General features: G+C 39.2%; 1 protein-coding gene across 1 annotated transcript; it reads right to left on the reverse strand.

The window, feature by feature from the left end:
• Window positions 1–9,246: 9,246 nt before the first annotated feature.
• LOC129275632 (solute carrier family 15 member 3-like) lies at window positions 9,247–23,529 on the reverse strand. The gene is made up of 8 exons (XM_054912145.2): window positions 22,808–23,529; window positions 20,452–20,659; window positions 17,716–17,885; window positions 16,224–16,645; window positions 14,908–15,094; window positions 13,847–14,047; window positions 12,626–12,757; window positions 9,247–11,540 (listed from the first exon to the last, which is right to left on the reverse strand). Exons 1-8 carry the CDS (start codon window positions 23,241–23,243, stop codon window positions 11,278–11,280), a joined length of 2,019 nt encoding a protein of 672 aa, XP_054768120.2. The 5' UTR covers window positions 23,244–23,529; the 3' UTR covers window positions 9,247–11,277.
• Between the last annotated feature and the right edge of the window lie 7 nt (window positions 23,530–23,536).

Raw genomic sequence — 23,536 nt, forward strand, 5'->3', positions numbered from 1 at the left:
GTACGTTCTGTTAGATAATTTTCTAAAAAATGTAACATTTTTCCTCCTATACTACATTGAGTGAGTTTGTACAGTAATCCATCAATCCAAAGACTGTCATAAGCCTTTTCGACATCCAAAAATACTGCAAGAGTGTGCTCACTGCAATTGATAGATTTTTGAATGTCATTTTCTAATAAAACAATATTGTCAGTAGTACTACGACCTTTTCTAAAACCACTGATGAAATTAGGCAATAAGTTATTTTTATCCATGTACCATTGCAATCTGTCTATTATCATACGCTCTATAACTTTGGCAAAACAAGATGTAAGTGATATTGGTCTATAGGAGATAACATTTTTTGAGTCCTTACCAGATTTCAAGATTGGTACTAAAATTGAGTGTTTTAGAGAACTCGGGATATCCCCGGATTCCCATATTCTATTAATAATGGTCAACATAATTTCTTTTGTGCTTTTTGACATATTTTCGTATACAATGTATGGAATATTATCTTTTCCTGGAGCAGCAAATTTACTAGATATAACTGCTTTCTCAAATTCATTCATCGAGAAAGGTTCATTAATAACATGTTCATTTTGGTAGAAAGAATTTTGTACTTCCTTGGTTAATGTTTTATTGGAATCTTTATTTTTTTGTCCTAAGGATTGGAAATAAGTTCCAAAAATCTCTACTCTCTCTGTTAAGGACGTAATGGCTTTACCTTTCTCAATCAAAATAGGCATATTTTGTGATTTTTTGACAGGTACACCATTTAAACGTTTTATACATGACCATATCTTTGTCTCTGGCATGAATCTGTCTAGTCTTCTGCAAAAAGCTTGCCAATATTCTCTTTCCGCTTTCCGGAGAACTCGTTGGGCTTCTGCCTTCTTTTTTTTGTATTCGTTAATTCTATCAAGTGTGATTTTTCTTGATAGGTGGTTTCTTATTCTATTTCTTTCTTTAATCTTTTCAGTACATTCCTTGTTCCACCATGGGACAGGATTTTTCCCCGTCTTTCTTTTTTTCGGGACTGCTTCATGAATACATTCCTTCAAGCGTTCCATAAATGAATAAAAAATGTTCTTAATACCATCTTCAGATTTAATTATTTCATTTTTTATGATATTTTCACATTTGTATGCAAATATGGGCCAGTTAACATTCTTGAAAGAAATATGTTCATGAGGCATGTTATCTTTGGCCTGATTACTTAGATTTTCATGATTTTTACCTTTCTTTCCAAGTGTTATTTGTATAATAATTGGAAAATGATCGCTCCCAAAGGAATCTTCCATAACCTTCCATATCGCCTTACCGGCCAGTGATGGGGAGGACATACATAGATCTAAGCACGAAAGCTTTCCAGTACAAGGATCAAGTCTAGTTCCTGTTTTATCATTCAATACTATTAAGTTATTCTCATATATAAATTGCTCAATGGCTTGTCCATTTCTGTCGGTTTTGTCACTGCCCCAGAGGGTACTATGAGCGTTGAAATCACCTAAGATTATTAGGTTATCTGTTTCATTAACATTCTTCAACAATGTGTTTAGAATTGATTCGTTTAATTTTTTGCATGGATTATAAAAGTTGATGATAGATATTTTTTTATTGGTGACATATATGTTCACATGTTGTAATTCTAGACTTGAATCATTGATTGGATCTTCGTACTTAATCCTATCATGAATATATATTGCACAACCCCCTCTTCGTTGACCTTCCCTATTTCTTGGGAGGCTTGTATAATTTGGAATACAAAGTGAACTATTATCATAAAACCACGTTTCTTGAACACAAATTAAATCATATTCTTTATTTATTTTTAGATGATTAAGTAGCTCTTGTCCGTGCCCTAATAAGCCCTGAGAATTCCATTGAAGAATGGAAAGTAGGGCAAGGAAAGCGTTAGTTCCTGCGTTGTTGAGTTATGATTTCCTTTTTTTGTTGCCGCAATCTTCTTGCAGCGGTTAAAATTAAAGCATTTATTTCTTCTTCTTCTCTCCCTTCAGTTAATGACATAATCAATTGACATATAAAAACAACAATTTGCTCATCACTAGCTAGACTTATGAAATTAGGTGTGGTGTTCTTTGCCGATGTACCGGCTGACCTGGTAGCCTGGTCTTTAACTGCAGACAGTGGCGTATCCCTTTGTTGGGTGTCGACAGGGAGGTTAGTCTCCATAGGTAGTTCACTTGAAACTGTTTCTACCTGTGTATTTGTAACTTTACTCTGATCATCTGTTAAGTTGGTTTTTTCTCTTAACTTAGGTACTGATTGGGAACATTCTTTAGCATCTTCAGTGACTGTCTGTGTGACCCTTTTTTCACTTTGTGTTTTCCAGACCTGGGATGCTTCAGCATATGTTAGCTTTCTTATTATCTTTATTTCTTGTACTTCTTTTGCTTTTTTTGCCTGCTGGCATCCTTTAAATGCAGCGGAGTGTTCACCTCCACAATTGGCACATATTGGTGTCAATTTCTTTGGGCATTGATCAAAATTATGGTGATCTCCACATCTAACACATCTAATCTGAGATCTACATATATCAGCAGTGTGACCATACCTTTGACACTTAAAACATCTGAATACAGGAGGGATATATGGTTTTACTATAAACATCTGGTAGCCTAGATTGACATTCTGAGGGAGATCTGCCCGACTAAAAGTAAGAATCACACTCCTCAAGGGAATAAAAGTAGGCTGATTGATATCAACATCTTCTCTTTCTTTGTCATTTTTGTTTCTCTGATATTTCTTTACTATTCTTTTTACTGCTGTCACTTTCTGGTCCCTCAATTCTTCAAGAATATCCTCTTCTGATGTTTCAGTTGGGACACCATATATCACTCCTTTAATTCCCGACCTACTTTCCGTGACCTTTACTGGTATATTACCAATGTTTTGCATCTGTGCGATGGATTTCATTTGCTTTAGGTTGATACACTTTACCAGCAACCCAGTGCTAATTGGTTTGATAAACTCTACTGGTTGTGAACTCACGTCTCTGATCGCTCTTTTAACTTTTAAGGGATCAATATTCCTTAAATTCAATTTCTTCTGTCTATCTATAGGTGCTATAAATAGCTTGAAATCAGACAATCTTTTGGTCGAAGTAAAACCTGGAGTACGATATGATGTATTCGAGTCAGAGTCTGACGATGCATTTTGATTAATATTTTCAATTGTAATCTCGTCACTCTTTTCTCTTTTTCTTTTTTCTGGTTGGTACGAAGTGCTTTTTTTTCGACGTGGTCTTTGTATCATCCAAATATTATCTTCATCCGTACTCGTTATTGTGTGGTCCGGCTCGGATGCCGCCGGCCCAGTCGCCATGATTGGCCTTTGGTAAAAGGGCGGGAAATTTGAATGTTAGTACGGTGCGTATATAGGTGCGACCTGCTACATAAAGTAAGTGTGAAGTGCTTAAAAAGCCCACAAATGTTCGCTTACCCTGTCACTTGACCATATAGCGATGTTCCAAATGCACAATTTAGACTAACAACGCGGTATTGGTATAATTTACAGAATTTTCCTGATATTTTCCTGATTTTTTCAGAGAAAGTGAATTGCACGTCCTACTATTGCCACGTAGGTACTGACGTCAGAGAATATTTTGCTGTTTGAGGTGATGAATCTGCTCCCCCCGACGGTGTCTTCAAACACGCCAATTTATTTTTAAAATGAGCCGGTCGAGGGACCCTTTTCTGGTCAGATATGGATTGCCAGACATATATCCTATCCACTGGTAGTAAACATTCGACCCCCGAATTTCATCCTTATTTTTTATGAATTTTTTAAAGTGCCAATTTAACACACGAGTCTATGGGGAATGAATTAGGCCTGTGATACCTATAATATAAGCCTTGACCATAGCCTACAAGGGGAATTCCCTAGTTGATGAAATATCTGCCCAAAAGGGGCCCAAACTCTTCAGTAGCAGATTGCTTTCACTAGTATACATGTTTCAATCATCAAGAGGTCCAAAACTGAACTTCATGGCTATATACAAGGCTACATAGGGGGTATAACAGGTAACAAATTGTGATTAGTAACTCTGTGTTTGTGTACCTATAGGCTAGGCCGTGTAGGCTGTGTGTTTGTCTCTGTGATTCATGTTGTTGTGTGTTTTCGTATACCGACGAGCGCTGATGTAAATCTTGTATAGCACCCATCACAAGATGTAGTACACATTAGATAGCCCTTGCATCAATTGCACTTGTGAAATTGGTTCATGGGGAAGGGAAGGAGAAGAGAAAACTTTAGAATTTGGCTGAAGAGTGGTGGATTCAATAGGGAGGGGGGGGGGGGGTAGAGAAAAGCATAGTTAGTATGTTTGGTGGGGGGGGGCTGAGAATGAGTGCTACTGCTATCTTGTTCAACTTTTACTGACTTCTAGCCAGACTAGCCCCCATCCATTTAGAATACAAGCCATCTAACCCCCCTCTCTCCCTGTCTCTCTCTCTCTTACATCCCTTGGCTTGGGCCCTTGTCATAGGAAGATGTGAATGTATAGTATGCTTGTATGTTGATTCTCATTTCTTTTTATTGTTATCTAATTTAACTCATGTGAATCTGGTATTTATATTTTGGGCAGATCTTGAATCCAGATATGCACACTATTCATATCTACAATTTGCATTATAGGATCTGGGCCCTAAGTTGCATCCATTGTTGAGCTACATATAGGCAGGTATGATGTGTGTAAATCCATAGGGCACTAGACATTAGGAGTAACATTAAAATTGGTCATTACATAACACATCTGTATATTTCATGCATTTCTTTGTGATAAAGTGAGTGTACAGATGTTAAAGAAAAGCCAGGAAGGTAAATTAAAAAGAAACCTTCATGTGCCATACAATACAGGCTTCACGGGCCTAATCACTAGAGGCAGGCCATAGATATTCATTCGAGCCAACCCATTGCTATTTTTTTTATTTTGATATGGCTGATTGACAAAGTGTATGCATATGATTGTCCATCTAACACTGATTCTATTTTTGGTAATTACTGAACTTCCTTTTCCCAAATTGGGAAGAAATATCACAAATTCTGGACTATATTCTGACTGGCGGAAGGATTAGGGCTATTTTGCTGTTTGAGGTGATGAATCTGCTCCCCCCGACGGTGTCTTCAAACACGCCAATTTATTTTTAAAATGAGCCGGTCGAGGGACCCTTTTCTGGTCAGATATGGATTGCCAGACATATATCCTATCCACTGGTAGTAAACATTCGACCCCCGAATTTCATCCTTATTTTTTATGAATTTTTTAAAGTGCCAATTTAACACACGAGTCTATGGGGAATGAATTAGGCCTGTGATACCTACAGGCTTCACGGGCCTAATCACTAGAGGCAGGCCATAGATATTCATTCGAGCCAACCCATTGCTATTTTTTTTATTTTGATATGGCTGATTGACAAAGTGTATGCATATGATTGTCCATCTAACACTGATTCTATTTTTGGTAATTACTGAACTTCCTTTTCCCAAATTGGGAAGAAATATCACCAATTCTGGACTATATTCTGACTGGCGGAAGGATTAGGGCTATTTTGCTGTTTGAGGTGATGAATCTGCTCCCCCCGACGGTGTCTTCAAACACGCCAATTTATTTTTAAAATGAGCCGGTCGAGGGACCCTTTTCTGGTCAGATATGGATTGCCAGACATATATCCTATCCACTGGTAGTAAACATTCGACCCCCGAATTTCATCCTTATTTTTTATGAATTTTTTAAAGTGCCAATTTAACACACGAGTCTATGGGGAATGAATTAGGCCTGTGATACCTATAATATAAGCCTTGACCATAGCCTACAAGGGGAATTCCCTAGTTGATGAAATATCTGCCCAAAAGGGGCCCAAACTCTTCAGTAGCAGATTGCTTTCACTAGTATACATGTTTCAATCATCAAGAGGTCCAAAACTGAACTTCATGGCTATATACAAGGCTACATAGGGGGTATAACAGGTAACAAATTGTGATTAGTAACTCTGTGTTTGTGTACCTATAGGCTAGGCCGTGTAGGCTGTGTGTTTGTCTCTGTGATTCATGTTGTTGTGTGTTTTCGTATACCGACGAGCGCTGATGTAAATCTTGTATAGCACCCATCACAAGATGTAGTACACATTAGATAGCCCTTGCATCAATTGCACTTGTGAAATTGGTTCATGGGGAAGGGAAGGAGAAGAGAAAACTTTAGAATTTGGCTGAAGAGTGGTGGATTCAATAGGGAGGGGGGGGTAGAGAAAAGCATAGTTAGTATGTTTGGTGGGGGGGGGGGGCTGAGAATGAGTGCTACTGCTATCTTGTTCAACTTTTACTGACTTCTAGCCAGACTAGCCCCCATCCATTTAGAATACAAGCCATCTAACCCCCCTCTCTCCCTGTCTCTCTCTCTTACATCCCTTGGCTTGGGCCCTTGTCATAGGAAGATGTGAATGTATAGTATGCTTGTATGTTGATTCTCATTTCTTTTTATTGTTATCTAATTTAACTCATGTGAATCTGGTATTTATATTTTGGGCAGATCTTGAATCCAGATATGCACACTATTCATATCTACAATTTGCATTATAGGATCTGGGCCCTAAGTTGCATCCATTGTTGAGCTACATATAGGCAGGTATGATGTGTGTAAATCCATAGGGCACTAGACATTAGGAGTAACATTAAAATTGGTCATTACATAACACATCTGTATATTTCATGCATTTCTTTGTGATAAAGTGAGTGTACAGATGTTAAAGAAAAGCCAGGAAGGTAAATTAAAAAGAAACCTTCATGTGCCATACAATACAGGCTTCACGGGCCTAATCACTAGAGGCAGGCCATAGATATTCATTCGAGCCAACCCATTGCTATTTTTTTTATTTTGATATGGCTGATTGACAAAGTGTATGCATATGATTGTCCATCTAACACTGATTCTATTTTTGGTAATTACTGAACTTCCTTTTCCCAAATTGGGAAGAAATATCACCAATTCTGGACTATATTCTGACTGGCGGAAGGATTAGGGCTATTTTGCTGTTTGAGGTGATGAATCTGCTCCCCCCGACGGTGTCTTCAAACACGCCAATTTATTTTTAAAATGAGCCGGTCGAGGGACCCTTTTCTGGTCAGATATGGATTGCCAGACATATATCCTATCCACTGGTAGTAAACATTCGACCCCCGAATTTCATCCTTATTTTTTATGAATTTTTTAAAGTGCCAATTTAACACACGAGTCTATGGGGAATGAATTAGGCCTGTGATACCTATAATATAAGCCTTGACCATAGCCTACAAGGGGAATTCCCTAGTTGATGAAATATCTGCCCAAAAGGGGCCCAAACTCTTCAGTAGCAGATTGCTTTCACTAGTATACATGTTTCAATCATCAAGAGGTCCAAAACTGAACTTCATGGCTATATACAAGGCTACATAGGGGGTATAACAGGTAACAAATTGTGATTAGTAACTCTGTGTTTGTGTACCTATAGGCTAGGCCGTGTAGGCTGTGTGTTTGTCTCTGTGATTCATGTTGTTGTGTGTTTTCGTATACCGACGAGCGCTGATGTAAATCTTGTATAGCACCCATCACAAGATGTAGTACACATTAGATAGCCCTTGCATCAATTGCACTTGTGAAATTGGTTCATGGGGAAGGGAAGGAGAAGAGAAAACTTTAGAATTTGGCTGAAGAGTGGTGGATTCAATAGGGAGGGGGGGGGGGTAGAGAAAAGCATAGTTAGTATGTTTGGTGGGGGGGGGGGGGGGCTGAGAATGAGTGCTACTGCTATCTTGTTCAACTTTTACTGACTTCTAGCCAGACTAGCCCCCATCCATTTAGAATACAAGCCATCTAACCCCCCTCTCTCCCTGTCTCTCTCTCTTACATCCCTTGGCTTGGGCCCTTGTCATAGGAAGATGTGAATGTATAGTATGCTTGTATGTTGATTCTCATTTCTTTTTATTGTTATCTAATTTAACTCATGTGAATCTGGTATTTATATTTTGGGCAGATCTTGAATCCAGATATGCACACTATTCATATCTACAATTTGCATTATAGGATCTGGGCCCTAAGTTGCATCCATTGTTGAGCTACATATAGGCAGGTATGATGTGTGTAAATCCATAGGGCACTAGACATTAGGAGTAACATTAAAATTGGTCATTACATAACACATCTGTATATTTCATGCATTTCTTTGTGATAAAGTGAGTGTACAGATGTTAAAGAAAAGCCAGGAAGGTAAATTAAAAAGAAACCTTCATGTGCCATACAATACAGGCTTCACGGGCCTAATCACTAGAGGCAGGCCATAGATATTCATTCGAGCCAACCCATTGCTATTTTTTTTATTTTGATATGGCTGATTGACAAAGTGTATGCATATGATTGTCCATCTAACACTGATTCTATTTTTGGTAATTACTGAACTTCCTTTTCCCAAATTGGGAAGAAATATCACCAATTCTGGACTATATTCTGACTGGCGGAAGGATTAGGGCTATTTTGCTGTTTGAGGTGATGAATCTGCTCCCCCCGACGGTGTCTTCAAACACGCCAATTTATTTTTAAAATGAGCCGGTCGAGGGACCCTTTTCTGGTCAGATATGGATTGCCAGACATATATCCTATCCACTGGTAGTAAACATTCGACCCCCGAATTTCATCCTTATTTTTTATGAATTTTTTAAAGTGCCAATTTAACACACGAGTCTATGGGGAATGAATTAGGCCTGTGATACCTATAATATAAGCCTTGACCATAGCCTACAAGGGGAATTCCCTAGTTGATGAAATATCTGCCCAAAAGGGGCCCAAACTCTTCAGTAGCAGATTGCTTTCACTAGTATACATGTTTCAATCATCAAGAGGTCCAAAACTGAACTTCATGGCTATATACAAGGCTACATAGGGGGTATAACAGGTAACAAATTGTGATTAGTAACTCTGTGTTTGTGTACCTATAGGCTAGGCCGTGTAGGCTGTGTGTTTGTCTCTGTGATTCTTGTTGTTGTGTGTTTTCGTATACCGACGAGCGCTGATGTAAATCTTGTATAGCACCCATCACAAGATGTAGTACACATTAGATAGCCCTTGCATCAATTGCACTTGTGAAATTGGTTCATGGGGAAGGGAAGGAGAAGAGAAAACTTTAGAATTTGGCTGAAGAGTGGTGGATTCAATAGGGAGGGGGGGGGGTAGAGAAAAGCATAGTTAGTATGTTTGGTGGGGGGGGGGCTGAGAATGAGTGCTACTGCTATCTTGTTCAACTTTTACTGACTTCTAGCCAGACTAGCCCCCATCCATTTAGAATACAAGCCATCTAACCCCCCTCTCTCCCTGTCTCTCTCTCTTACATCCCTTGGCTTGGGCCCTTGTCATAGGAAGATGTGAATGTATAGTATGCTTGTATGTTGATTCTCATTTCTTTTTATTGTTATCTAATTTAACTCATGTGAATCTGGTATTTATATTTTGGGCAGATCTTGAATCCAGATATGCACACTATTCATATCTACAATTTGCATTATAGGATCTGGGCCCTAAGTTGCATCCATTGTTGAGCTACATATAGGCAGGTATGATGTGTGTAAATCCATAGGGCACTAGACATTAGGAGTAACATTAAAATTGGTCATTACATAACACATCTGTATATTTCATGCATTTCTTTGTGATAAAGTGAGTGTACAGATGTTAAAGAAAAGCCAGGAAGGTAAATTAAAAAGAAACCTTCATGTGCCATACAATACAGGCTTCACGGGCCTAATCACTAGAGGCAGGCCATAGATATTCATTCGAGCCAACCCATTGCTATTTTTTTTATTTTGATATGGCTGATTGACAAAGTGTATGCATATGATTGTCCATCTAACACTGATTCTGTTTTTGGTAATTACTGAACTTCCTTTTCCCAAATTGGGAAGAAATATCACCAATTCTGGACTATATTCTGACTGGCGGAAGGATTAGGGCTATTTTGCTGTTTGAGGTGATGAATCTGCTCCCCCCGACGGTGTCTTCAAACACGCCAATTTATTTTTAAAATGAGCCGGTCGAGGGACCCTTTTCTGGTCAGATATGGATTGCCAGACATATATCCTATCCACTGGTAGTAAACATTCGACCCCCGAATTTCATCCTTATTTTTTATGAATTTTTTAAAGTGCCAATTTAACACACGAGTCTATGGGGAATGAATTAGGCCTGTGATACCACCAGAATATTTTAGTCCAAATGGCGGTGGATGGCGAAGTGAAAGGAAGGCTATAGGACGACGGGCCGTTTCATAAGGTGCCAGGTAAAAATGGCTGAGGTAAAAATGGCAGAGGTGAAAATGGCAGAGGTAAAAATGGCAGAGGTGAAAATGGCAGAGGTGAAAATGGCAGAGGTACAAATGGCAGAGGTAATTATTACCTCTGCTATTATTACCTCTGCCATTTTTACATTTGTCATTTTTACACCGAATCGTTTCATTAAACTGTTCTTGTAATGACACTAAGAACGACTGGTGATCCTTGCTTGAGGTAAATGATATTCACCATAAAATGTTCCACTTGGCGCTAGCTTCTTTTGTCAAGACGTTGATCTGCATTTGCCACTCTCCACCCAGGTGTTAATTGGGTACCCGATAGGATGCGAAGTTATTGTGCGGGATTGACATGAATCCAATGACGGGGGTAATGATATGCTGGAAAGCCCTTTGAGCAGTCTATAGGAAAAGCGCTATATAAAAGCAAGCTATTATTAATATTATAATTATAATTATTATTATTATTATTATCATTATTATTATTATCATTATCATTGTTATTATTATCATTGTTATTAAAGTTCACCGGTCGTTCTTAAAGTCATTCTTAACAGTTTGATATCAGGTATTGGATAGAGAGAAAATGCATACAAGAGAATGCCGATGGTTCTTTGAGAACTATGGCAACGCAGTGGTAGTGGTAGTAGCACTAGTAGTAGTAGTAGTAGTAGTAGTAGTAGTAGTAGTAGTAGTAGTAGTAGTAGTAGTAGTAGATGAATGCACAATTTTCTATCTGACATCCGGTGGATGGGCAATCGATTTGTTTGGTTAGTTTTGTTCAATGGAATCATATCGTGTTATTAGGCCTTCTCGGGAACGTTCCAGCCCGCGTCGCTTCCCGCCCAGTATTAAACGTAAGTTGTTTAATGACAGGTCAACATACTCCACAATGGAGTTAAAACTCAGACGCGGCGGTGAAAATGATTGCCTATTTGTAACTTAAAATTCCCCCGCACCCCAGTTGTTACGTCGATAATGGAGTAGATGTCTGAGATTGATTGGTATTTGCAGATAGTGTTCCAGAAGGTGTTGTTTTCGACGTCGTCGTCGTCCCTGTCGATTCGCCAACCGTATGTACGTCGTCCGGACATAGTTGCTCGTCGACGATCTCATACCCTTTCTCAAACAGACAGAAAATAATGAGATTGGTCAGGCTTATACCGGTCAAGACAAGGAAGTATAAATTCAGATGTCCATGGTTGATTTCTGGAGGATACCATGGATCAGCTGTGTTAAAAAACAACGATATACCAATAATTGTAAACGGTCAGTTATATAACAATATATTGCGTCAATATATTATTGCAATGGGCTAACTGCATTAACTCAAAGAACAATGTACTTATATGTTGTTATTGTTATGACTCAGTTGTAAAATGAAATATTATTGATCATTTGGATCACATTCAAACTCGCTCTTGGTTCGCTGTTTAGAACGTTCTGCAGTGGGGTTTCTGTACACAACCTGTTAATATATTACCGTAATGTGTTAATCAATATTGTAATGGGACATCGTATCAAACTATGTTCTAAACTATCATTGAAATAGTTCACTTGTATCATTTTTTTTGCTAATGTATTACTGTAATGATCAGTCGCAATAAGAAGGAATTCTGTCAATGTACATGTATAATGGGAAAGAGTCAACTGTATAAGAAATCGTGCCAAAATGTTATAATAATGGGTTTTAAAAGAAAATTTTAATGGGTTAGCTGCATGAAAAAGCACTGTGCCAATTATAATGGGTTAGCTGTATAAGAAAACATGTCAATCTATTATTGTAATGGGTGAGAGGTATAATAAAGCATTGTCAGTCTATTATTTCAATGGGTCGATGTGTCTTGAAACAATGTGCAGATCTATTATCGTAATGGGTAAGTTGTTTCAAAGAGATCATTGTGCCAAAATATTGGACTAGGTCTATTCCAAGAACAAACATATTGTCACAAAGTAGGTCATTCTGCCGAGTGCTGGGAACCATTAGATGAAATAACCTCTTGTTAGATTTGATTTTGGAAGAGAAAATAATGATTATTATGATTTATAGGCAATGGTCAGCGCCGGGATATCTAGGGGGTATACATGTGACATAATTAATGAATGGGGATATTTTAAACAATCTACACCACTCATTTTGACATTCTCAAGTGTTATTTTATCCGACAATTGCCATAGTAACAGTGCTTCTCAGCAATTAAGAACCAAGGAAAGATGTCAGATCTGACAACTTGTCGGACAAAAGTGGTGACGAAACGCTCTCCAGAAACACATTAATCAATACCAACCACACTCGTTTTGGACAGAATATTTACCTGCTGTGATGGTGTTAATAAGTGGTACAAGTAATGTAGCAGCTATTCGACCAGTGGCCTCGAAGAACAAGAAGATACCTGTGACGACAGTCTGCATCGAGCAAGGAGACTGAGTGAAAGCGAATTCAAGACCTTCATTTGGGAAGAAGAGCAAACCAGTGCATGAAAATTACTATATTCCTAGCTTTTTCCGAAACGAAAGTTCAGTCGAATTCTGTCTTTTTGACTCTGGACAAGCGGATGTTCAACAATATTGAACCGATATATTTATTCAGTGGATACAAACTAGCAATCAAACTCATGAGTTTTTGCGTTATCTTCGGTATGGAAGCTTCAAGCATTTCTATGTACTGACTTATGACAAACCTAAATCATTGCATAAATAAATTATCTGTACTTTTCTTCTTAGTTTTGGTCCCCCCCCCCTAGTTACGCCTGGCGAAAGTGTAAAGTGGTTCCAAAATACCGATGGGTCTCACTTTACCTACTTCCCGTTTGGTGTAATCCCACATGGTCTAATCCTACTTCTCCTTCAACAAGTTCTATCTTCTACTAACCATTTGGACTAATATTGCACTTGGTCTATATTCAAAATTCAAATTTATTTATTTCACTTCCATCAAACAAAAACAAATTGTATACCATATATAAACATAAATATTTGTATCCGTTGCAAAAAAAAAATTATGATACATATGTTGTGAAAAAACACTTAGACAATTTGGGCAACACATTGTAGGTTTTAAATATGTATACTATTTTTCTATATGGTTAGATGAACTGTTAATGAACCAAATTTTAAGTAAGAAAATAATAATAAGTAGCCGAAGTGGACTTTGGGAAAGCTGGGGGCCGTTTCATAAAGCTGTTTGTAAGTTAAGAGCGACTTAAAGAACGACTGGTGAACCTTTCTTACGCGCTAAATAATCACCAATGAACATTAATGGTGAATATCATTTACCATAAGAAAGGATCACCAGTCGTTCTTAAAGTCACTCTTAACTTACGAACAGCTTTATAAAACACCCACCTGGGCATGAGATGAGATGAAGTGGCATTGGACTAAGTGTAATGTAGATCAAACGCTTGTTAGACCAGACTGATATACCAAATTTGGTTTAGCCCACGTGCCGTTGTCGTATAAGACTATCTGAGCAGAAGACAAACCGCTTGTAAACCAAGTGATTATAAGACACTACCGACCTGCAAACTGCGACTTACCGGTGATGAAGATGAAAACATCGGCCACACCCATGAAAAAGTACTGAGGGATGAGGGCGTCGAGTGATAGGTCCGAAAGCTCCAACGTCTGACCGTTGACGTCCTCAAGGGTAAAGTTCCCTCGGTCGATGAATGTCAGCCGGGCTGTTTCCACGATGGCCGCCGACAGGACAGAAAGGGTGGCGAAGACGAGACCAATTACTGAAGGGAAAAATGGTGGTTACGTTCAATAAGGGACAAGTTTCATAAAAACTTGTTATAATAGCAAATTACAGTTAAAAGCTACCGTGTAATCCTTCCAGCCACCTCAAAACCAACAATGAATCGCCAGGGACGGTTTTTAATAACCTTGTACCTTGTACCTTGTAGTTAGATTCCCTGAAGTCCTCCACCAGGAAGGGTAACTCAGGGCTGACGAGAGTGGGAGTATTATTACTCTGTTTTGTTTTGTTGCAGGTTTTGCATGTTTAGTTTTACTTTAAGTATGTCAGTGCTTTTGGAGGATACCGTATCGGCTGTGAGACTATTCCAGTGGGAGATTGCTTCAGGGAAGAAGGAATTACCTAGTTGGGTAGTTGTGATGAACTTTGAAGTGACTACATACAGTTCATCATGGGATCTTCTTAATCTTGTTATTTTTCTTGTGGCATATTTATTTAAGTCAAGTTGAGTTTCTCCATGGATGATCTTATATAAGTTGATGATTCGGTGATTTCACCTCCTTTCTTCGAGAGACATCCAGCTAAGTGTTGTCATTATGTTTGTAACGCTGGATCCCCATGTGTAGTTCCCTGTGACGAACCCGGCGGCTCGTCTCTGAACCATTTCCAGCAATTTGGTGTTCTAAAGAAACTATGTAGCTTCCCTATAGCCATTTTATTTTTCGGTACATCGGTCGATCACAAAATCAATAAGCAATTTTATTGCCGGTAAAATGTACTGAATGTCTATTAAGTTTGTGTATTAAAAAAAAAGAAATTAAAAATGAATTAATTAATAATTGAGTAATTGTAGTGTAGAAGTATTAGGTCTCCAAAGGACATAATGATAGGAGTATTTACTTGTTCGGAAGGGCATAGTTAGGGTGACGAATCGTTTACTGATGTAGGGATAGATGTAAACGTTCACGAGGGGAGCCAGTGTGATGCCTAACACCGGTAAGTAGCGCTGAAGGAGAGACGAATCCACCACCTGCCCTAGGATCGTTGGCTTCATGCGCTCCGCCTGACTTACGAAGGAAGTGGACACCTAGCAAAGAAGGGGAAGGAATAAGTTCGAGTTGTTACAGCTGAAGAAGAATGGAAGAGATTATTGTTTCTTTGAATGGTGTGTGTTTGAATCTTTAAACCCGATGTTGGAATGATGAACTCGTCGGCTATATAGATATGACCCGGTGTAAGTTGATCTCTATATAGCACTCTGTTGACCATGAACAAAATTTCGTAGGAATTTAACCACATGTTGTTTCTGTTGTGGTACCTCCCTTATATAAAGGAACTCGACAGGACAGCTTTTTGTTGGTATAATGCCAAGCTGGTTTATAACCAATTACATAGGAATAATTTTACTTCTAAGTTAATAAGGCATAGTGGCTGACCTTATCTTAAGACGACAGAAATTACTATAGGGTGTTTTTTTTTTAAATCAAACTGGGGACAATGGCAGAGAGGGGATTCGAACTCACAACCTTACGATCATGATTCTAATGCTCTAACCACTAGACCACACGATCTTCTGAACCTTCTGAATTTACACCGGCAGGACAGTAGACTGCAAATCGCCAGCGTGCTGCTCACGACCCGTGTGGGCATGGTGGGTGTTGCTCTGAAACTTTCTACATATATTTTGTTCTTTACATAAGGATCCAATAAGTTCCAAGCTCTAATTGTTCTTGGAAAGAATATATTTTTGTAAGTTTCTGTCCGGGCAAAGGGCACTTCTATACGGGTACCACTATTGTTCCTCGTGTCCCTTGTCGAAATCTAGTTCATTTATTCATCTTTGTTTATATCAACAATATTACTCTGGATTTTAAACATCATAGCAGTCTGCTCTTTTCCCTTCTACTTTCCAGTGTATCGAGTTGGAAATCTTCTAACATTCCACTGACGCTACTTTCCCGACTATAATCTCCACAGTGAAATGGACTGCCTTGCGTTGAACCCCTTCTAGAGTTCTAACTTGGATCCCATGCACAAGTGGCATAATGCACGACCGTGATAAGTATATAGGTTGCCATCGATCGCTAAGCTAGCTAGAGTTAATCAGATTTGCATTTGCTTACATAATTATGATTAATTGCGCAACATGCCAGTTGAATCTGAATCGTTTTAAATTTGCAATTGATTTTAATTCATGGGGTCTAAGCGGTACTGACCTGATATCTCACAATGCTATAGGGGAATTCACAGGAGAGTAAAACTATTGCGTAGCAGACCCAGAGTGCTCGTCGAACCGTTTCAGGATGATGCCCTGTAACTCCTGCTATATCCAGTTCCAAGGTACCATATACTGCTGGAGTTGGTGATGATCCATTGGTGCGAGATATGTCAACCGCTGTACTTCCCAAGGGATCGACTGTTGTTGCATGCGTGTCCTCCGCTTCAGCAGCATCCGCAGTCGGCAAGGAGTCCGTGAGGGCGCCCTTCCTCAGGAGCTCTACACTTTCGTCATCTGTCGTTTGGATCGAGGACCAGAGGTTGGGACAGCAGTTGGAACTACAGCAAGATGTTCTCGTTGTGACTTTTGTTTTAACAGCTTGGGCCGCTGTTTTCAGGACCAAGGCGGTCTTCTTGCCCTCTGTTCAAAAGAAGGAAATAAAATTGCCTCTCAATATAATTGGAGGACAAGAAGTAAACAATATAGTTCTGGATTGGCCTACACACAAATTCAACGTTCGCCCGAGGTGCCTGAGGGGGAGGTGGACTGCGTGTTTTTGTGCGTGTACGGGGGTGGATGGATGTGTAAGTGTGCGGGGACATGGGGAAGTTAATGACCCCTCCCCTCCCTTTTGTCCAATCCAGTTCCCGAATTATACCAGTGGGACATGAGGCAAAGTGTTTCCCATTTAGAATCTTTGTCCTCAGTTTAATAACTTACTTTGAATTTCGAAGTGGAACGATAATAATATCAACGCAGTTCTTGTATAGCGCATACCACATTGTCATAACGTCCCTATGCGCTTCCAAAGGACTTGGATATTATTACGGTATTCACATTTGTACTACCTTCATAAGATATTTTCTGAAGCCTTAAAAGTCCTGTGGTGATAGGTTGAAAAAAAACCAAAAGAAGGTGATAAAAGCAAAATGTACAAAGACTTAGAATTGATATATACAGTGGTGCTAAAAAGTTAGTGAGCCCCACAAGAAAATGAACATATCACAAGTGTTCAAGTTCGTTCATGTTTTAGATATTCAATTGTGAATTCATGTGATAAAATATTAAATTCAACAAAGAGTGTTAATCTTGGCTCACCGAACATTGTAGTGTTGTTGTCTCCATTCAACACTCAGTATGAAGGAATGCATTTTCTGGTGGGGTTCATACTTTTTGGCACCACTGTATAGTTAAAGACTTATTTTCATAGCACTCGCACTAACGGAACCGATTTCAAACCGCCCAGTGACCATGGTGACATGTCGTTCAAAATACTTAAAGGCCTGAATTCTCAAAGGTTGCCTAAATTAGCCCACCAACGAGAAATGCAAAATTTAGCCTCCGTGGGCCAAGGGCGTCATGCGTTTTGGCCCATGGTCCAAGTTAGCCCTCCGAGAGAATTCGGGCCAGTCAGTCTGTAGCCGGGTTCTTTAGTGTGACTATGTCACCATTAGGACACTCCCGTGCCGCCGGGACGTGGAACTACTTACTATCAGGGATGCCCTGTATGAATATGCTTCTGGCATACTTGAAGAATACCATGGTGAGGACATTGACAGTCAAGATGACGAGGTACCCAACGAAGAAGGATACGTTCAGTTGTATGAAGGATATACTCGTGAGGACAATCAGAGGAGCAAACTGAACCACGGTGTATATACTGGGAATACAAAACAAACGAGGAAGGATTACGACGATTAAAGTTGTTGAATGCCCCTGACGAAATTGTTATGATCCTATTTTTGAGATGAATGGGTACCCGGTAGGAAGAAATTCCTTGAATGCTTTGAGCGCCTAGGCAGCCCAGCTAAAGCCGGGGTAATAATAATAGCAGGGCCCGCTGGGAGAACAGTTTTCGGAACTGAAGCGGCTTCCCTGGGTAAATATACCTGTATTATTATTATTATTATTATTATTTTCAAAATCTTCTATTGTTTTTCTGTTATTTGCTCGTCAAAAAATATTGTGACGGTTGCTTTCTGAAATGACGGTTACCTTCATCTTCTTCCCCATTTGCTTGAGTTGTCGGAAATGCCCCACCCCCCCCCCTTCTGAAGATGTTTTCAATGTCCGTCGCTGCTTGGCACCACCCACCATAATACAAACATTACTCCAATTCTGCGTGACCTACATTGGCTGCCTGTCAACCAGAGAATAACCTATAAACTTGGGGTCCTCGTATTTAAAGCGCTTAACGATAAATTTCCACCCTACATATCAGAGCTCTTATCTCAGCATAGACCATCACGCAGTCTCAGACAGTGGCGTAACAGGCGGGGGGGCAGGGGGGGCAAGTTGCCCCCCCTGGCGGATTTCACCGGGAAAATAAAAGAAAAACGGGAAAAAGAAAAAAAGGAGGGAGAAAGAAAGGGAAAGGGGAAGGGAAGGGGAAAAGGAAAGGAGGAAAAGGAAAGGGAAAGTGAAAAGAAAACGAAGAAAAAACTTTTTTTTTAATGGAAAAGGAAGGAAAGCGGGAAATTGTACGAAAGCAGAACATTTGAGAAAGAACAAATCATTCCGAAATAGGCCTATGTAATACAATAGCACGGTGGGAAATAAATTAAAAGATGACAAACTGGCAAACAATAGCGGGAAACGAAGGTAGAGAGTAATTAGTCAAAAGCTAAATTGGAAAACAAAGAAAAGGGACAAGAAAAAAATAATGATAACACGGCCTGGCTGCCGATGATTGAAATTAAAGAGCGGGAAGAAAGATGGACTGCATACAACATTGTGCTATAAGCTTGCTAAATTTTATGCAAATAAGCTACCGGGGCTTTGCCCCAGACCCCACGCAGTAGGGGCTCTTCATTTATAACCTTCAAATGACTCTATAACGCCCCCGATCAATCACGTTCAATCACGTTCAATCACTGGTATACAGATGGGGGGGGGGGGGGGGAGGGGTCTTGGTTCCACACCCAAGAGAAAATAAAATAAATTATAGGAGACAACGTATAATGAAATGAATGGAAACAATAAAATGTGTTATTTGCTTAATATAATGGAAAAATCTATCACATAATTAGAATTTAATTTCAATAGGCAATTTTTTTTCCAGCTCGCTTTGCACGCTGGCGACTTTTTTACAAATTTTTCCCACATTGCTATGTTTTTGCCCCCTCAAAATATTTGGTTCATTACGCAACTGGGTTGAATAAATGTGTTGTGTAAAAGCTATATTCTGTATATGCCTGCGATTTGATTAAAATAGCGGCAATCTGCGAGGTTTAAATGGCTTTGATATCAAAAAGTTCCGGGGGCTCTGCCCCGGACCCCAACCGCACAGCACTGCCGCGTATGGAAGGGTTGGGCCATGGCCCCAAAAAGTTCTACAAACAAGAACAATTAAGGAGGAAAGAAAAGCAAAGGAAAAGTGTATAGGATATGATTTTATTTACTGAATATAATGTTTAAAAAATAGCTCAAAGTTAGATTCTCGGGACTTATATAAAGCAGCTTTTTAGCAGATGTGCTATACTGCGCCCCTGTTTTTTTTTTCTTTTTTTACCCTTCACGATACTGCCACAAGGAATCCTGTTCACAGTGGCGTACAGACCACAGAAAAGGAATCTAAAGAGAGAAGAGTGAAATATATTATTTTCTGGATATTATGTCAAAATTTATCACAAAATTTGATTTTTGTATTAAAAAGGTCAAAAATTTTGCTCGCTCGCTTCGCTCGCAACTTTTTTTAAAAGATAAATTCTGCCCGATACGCAATATCTGGCCTTCTCAAAATAGTCGCCCCATAACACCATTACGCCTGTTCATACCATGATATGACCGGGAAATTTTTGGCTCTTGCCCCCCCTGGCCACCGACCCCTGTTACGCCGCTGGTCTCAGATCAACAGATCAAGCATTGCTGACAGAATCTCTCAGCCACACAACTTGGGGTGACAGAGCCTTCTACATCTCTGGACCAAAGCTGTGGAATAGCCTTCCCCAATTCATCAGGAGAGCAGAGACCCAATCAACTTTTGAGTCTTACCTGAAGACTTTTCTGTTCCCCACTCCAACATTATTGCAAGAATAACTCAATTGTAGCATTACTAGGACAGTACTTGAACTGAATGATGATCCTAAGCACTGTTTGAAGACATTGAAATTTGTGAGATATTTCCTATTTTTGAGAAAGCGCCATGAGCGCCCAGCTGAGGCGGATACCGGCGCTATACAAGAACCCATCATCATCATCATCATCACAAAGAGATTGGTACTTACTAATGAAAACAGCTCTGAACGGATGCCTTCCCGTAAGCCTCTAGCTGTCTCGCTGCAAAAGGGGGAGCCGTCACATAAATACCTGAGAAACCTAACCCTATGGTTATTCGGGCAAGGTAAAACAGAACTCGGCGACCTTGGACTGGTATCCCGTAGGCAGGACCAAAGACAGACCAATTGAAGGTGAGTAGAGGCAGAATACAGGATCCTAAAAAGAATTAAAAAAAAAAATGAATTATTCATTCAGTTAACATGACTGAATGGTTATAAGATTGTGGGTCAGTGGTGGGTTCAGGATTTTGAAATATAGTGGGCGCAAATACCAAAACTTTAAAATAGAGATGGAGCAGACAACAGTTTTCTTAAATTTAGTTAATTATATTGATATGTTTGTTGAGTGGACAATAATTATCGAAGTATAGAGGAGGTGTGTGCCCCTAGTTGCTCCCGCCTTGGATTAGTATCCGCCACTGTGTATGTATGGTTAAAGGAAGGTCTTTTGAAGTGTGATAGTATCTTTTAAATGTATATGATTTCCACTTTTCAGTCAGGGTAATATAAAAATAGTTCCATGAAATTTTCTTTGGTGACAATAATTACTCCGCTGTAAATTCCACTCACTAATGGAATGACCAACTTCAACCCTGGATTTAACACTATACCCTATCCTAAACCTAACATTAGACCCTATTGCAACCCTAACCATATATCGTAGACAAAATAAAGTCCGGAGCAATTGTCGCAGGAGCAAATGTCGTGTCACCATAAAAATAGACTTCTAGATTAATGGTTCGGAATCGAGGTTCGTATTACAAATGTTTGTCTGAAAATTACGAGGAAAGTTCAATGATATCGTCTTGTATTGCATATAGTACATGCATTACAAGACGATATCAATGAACGTTCCTTCTTTGCTTTCTACCAGTCTAAATTTAATGAGCTATTATATTACCCGAGACATTGTCTTACTAACATGATTAAAAAGAGTGTAGAGAAAGTAACAGATCAACACAATACATACAAACAGAATTAAACCTAGCATGATGGAGATCTGCTAAATTTTTTAAATATAATTCTTTAAATTTCAGAGACAGCCAATACATAGAATGAACGAATCAAAACAAAACGAGAAAATTATAAAAAGTGATGTTTGTGTGTGTTCCCTGAACGAAGAGGATGAAAACCCTTGTAAATGCATTTCCACTTAAGAAATGTTTTGATAAAATCATCTATTATTTTTATTTATTTATTTATTAGTTTGTTACCGTTTTTTTGTTCTTAAACTGTAATGCTGCGAGCTGCCGAAAGAGGTACTTATACATAATTATGATTCGGGAGAAAATTGAGATTAAATTTGAAATGTATTATTAGAAAAAAAAACAGATCAGATAAGACAGAATATAAAAATCATACCCTACAAACTAACAAAAAAAGGTGTAATTTTGCGCCTTTTAAACCCAACACTGAAATCTCTAATTTGGGTACAACTCTGCACCGGGGGGGGGGGGTTGCACCTTTTAGGGTGTAGTTTGCACCCTTTGCAACCTCTGCCTGCTATCACAATTATTGTGAAAAGTGGATTCATTCATTTTTATTGCCATTGTCTAGCTAAGCAACTATTATTGTATTTCATGAATATTCCAAAATGGCCATCAAACCAACTGTGAATCATACGGGACATGATTTGTCGATGGTAATATCAGAACTCGTAGATACTTTTACAAAAAAGTAAATGAAAGGTTAAAAAAAAATATCTATTTCGGAGGGGACTAAATGGCATCATCCACGTTTTTTCTAGGAACGTACTCTTGAAGGAAGATATCGAAAATTATTAGGCACATGTTACATTAAACGTTTTATCTTAAAACTACTCCGATAAACACACACATATAAACATACCCTTACGCACACACACCCCCCATAAAATGATTCCACCTTTCACTTTCACGCAAGAATAGACTCTGCTTAAAGATATCCCAAGTTTCTCCGGAAAAGGTTTTATTCTGACAGACTCGGGCTGCATTGGTTAATGTATGAACCTACAAAATATTGGCATTAAATCTTGAAGAGAATGTGAAAGTTTGGAGGTTCTTATGTTTGTTTTATTTGGACTGATTTAAGCTTTGTTTCCTAATTGGTCCAGTTTTCTTTAAATATAAACCCTGTGTCGGTTTCCAAAGCAATTTCTGAAGATGGTCGGAAATAAATAATAGAAAGTACAAATTCTTTATAACTCTACTCAGAGTTTTCCCACTCACTTTTTTTCTCTCATAATACATGTAATATGAGAGATTGTATTAGTTAAAATGATATTATTTTCTGATGATGTTGAAGGTCCAAATGTGTAATACTTTACCTAGAAAGCAAACGATGCCGTATATATGCATCGCTGCATATGAGCCTCCATACCAATCGGTAAAGCATCCCGCAAGCAGGAAGAACACGGCATCGATCCCGACGACAATCAGGTTCCACTCCTCGACGTCGCGCAGGTCGAGGTGGAGGAAGTCCTTCCCGAAAATGCCGATGTTAGTGACGACAGTATACGCGATGAACGTCGCCGCGAAGTCGCCGAATATGATACAGGCCGTGTTCCGGATGACTTCTTTGGGGATGACCGTGCCGTCGGCCGTCGTCGCTCCTCCATCGATCATGCTTTCGATGTCGGTGAGCGTGCCAGCGACATTCGTTTGGACGGCTGGGGGTTCAATCGAATCACCGACATCATCAGCCACAGTTCCTGAAGGAGTCGTAGAAGATGATGGAACTGCAGTGTTACCAGCATCCGCCATACTCACATTTATAGAAACTTGTTAATAATAATAGTGACTTCTTACATAGCGCACAGGTCCGCCTTTCCTATTTTAAGTGTAGAGGTATCGTAACATGGTAAAGAATAAGGTTTAAGATCTAATACACGGTATCTGAGATCAAATGCAGTTGGTTCCTGTTCCGTTTTCGATGCACACCTCAGCTAATGGCGTCGTTTCTATTATACCAACACCACGAATACATACGTCTTGTATCAAATAGATTTAGATTGAAGAGTTTTTACATCCTATTACATTACGGTACATTTCTCCTT

Source organism: Lytechinus pictus, chromosome 14, assembly GCF_037042905.1.
Source record: "Lytechinus pictus isolate F3 Inbred chromosome 14, Lp3.0, whole genome shotgun sequence".
In the NCBI taxonomy this organism is placed as follows: domain Eukaryota; kingdom Metazoa; phylum Echinodermata; class Echinoidea; order Temnopleuroida; family Toxopneustidae; genus Lytechinus; species Lytechinus pictus.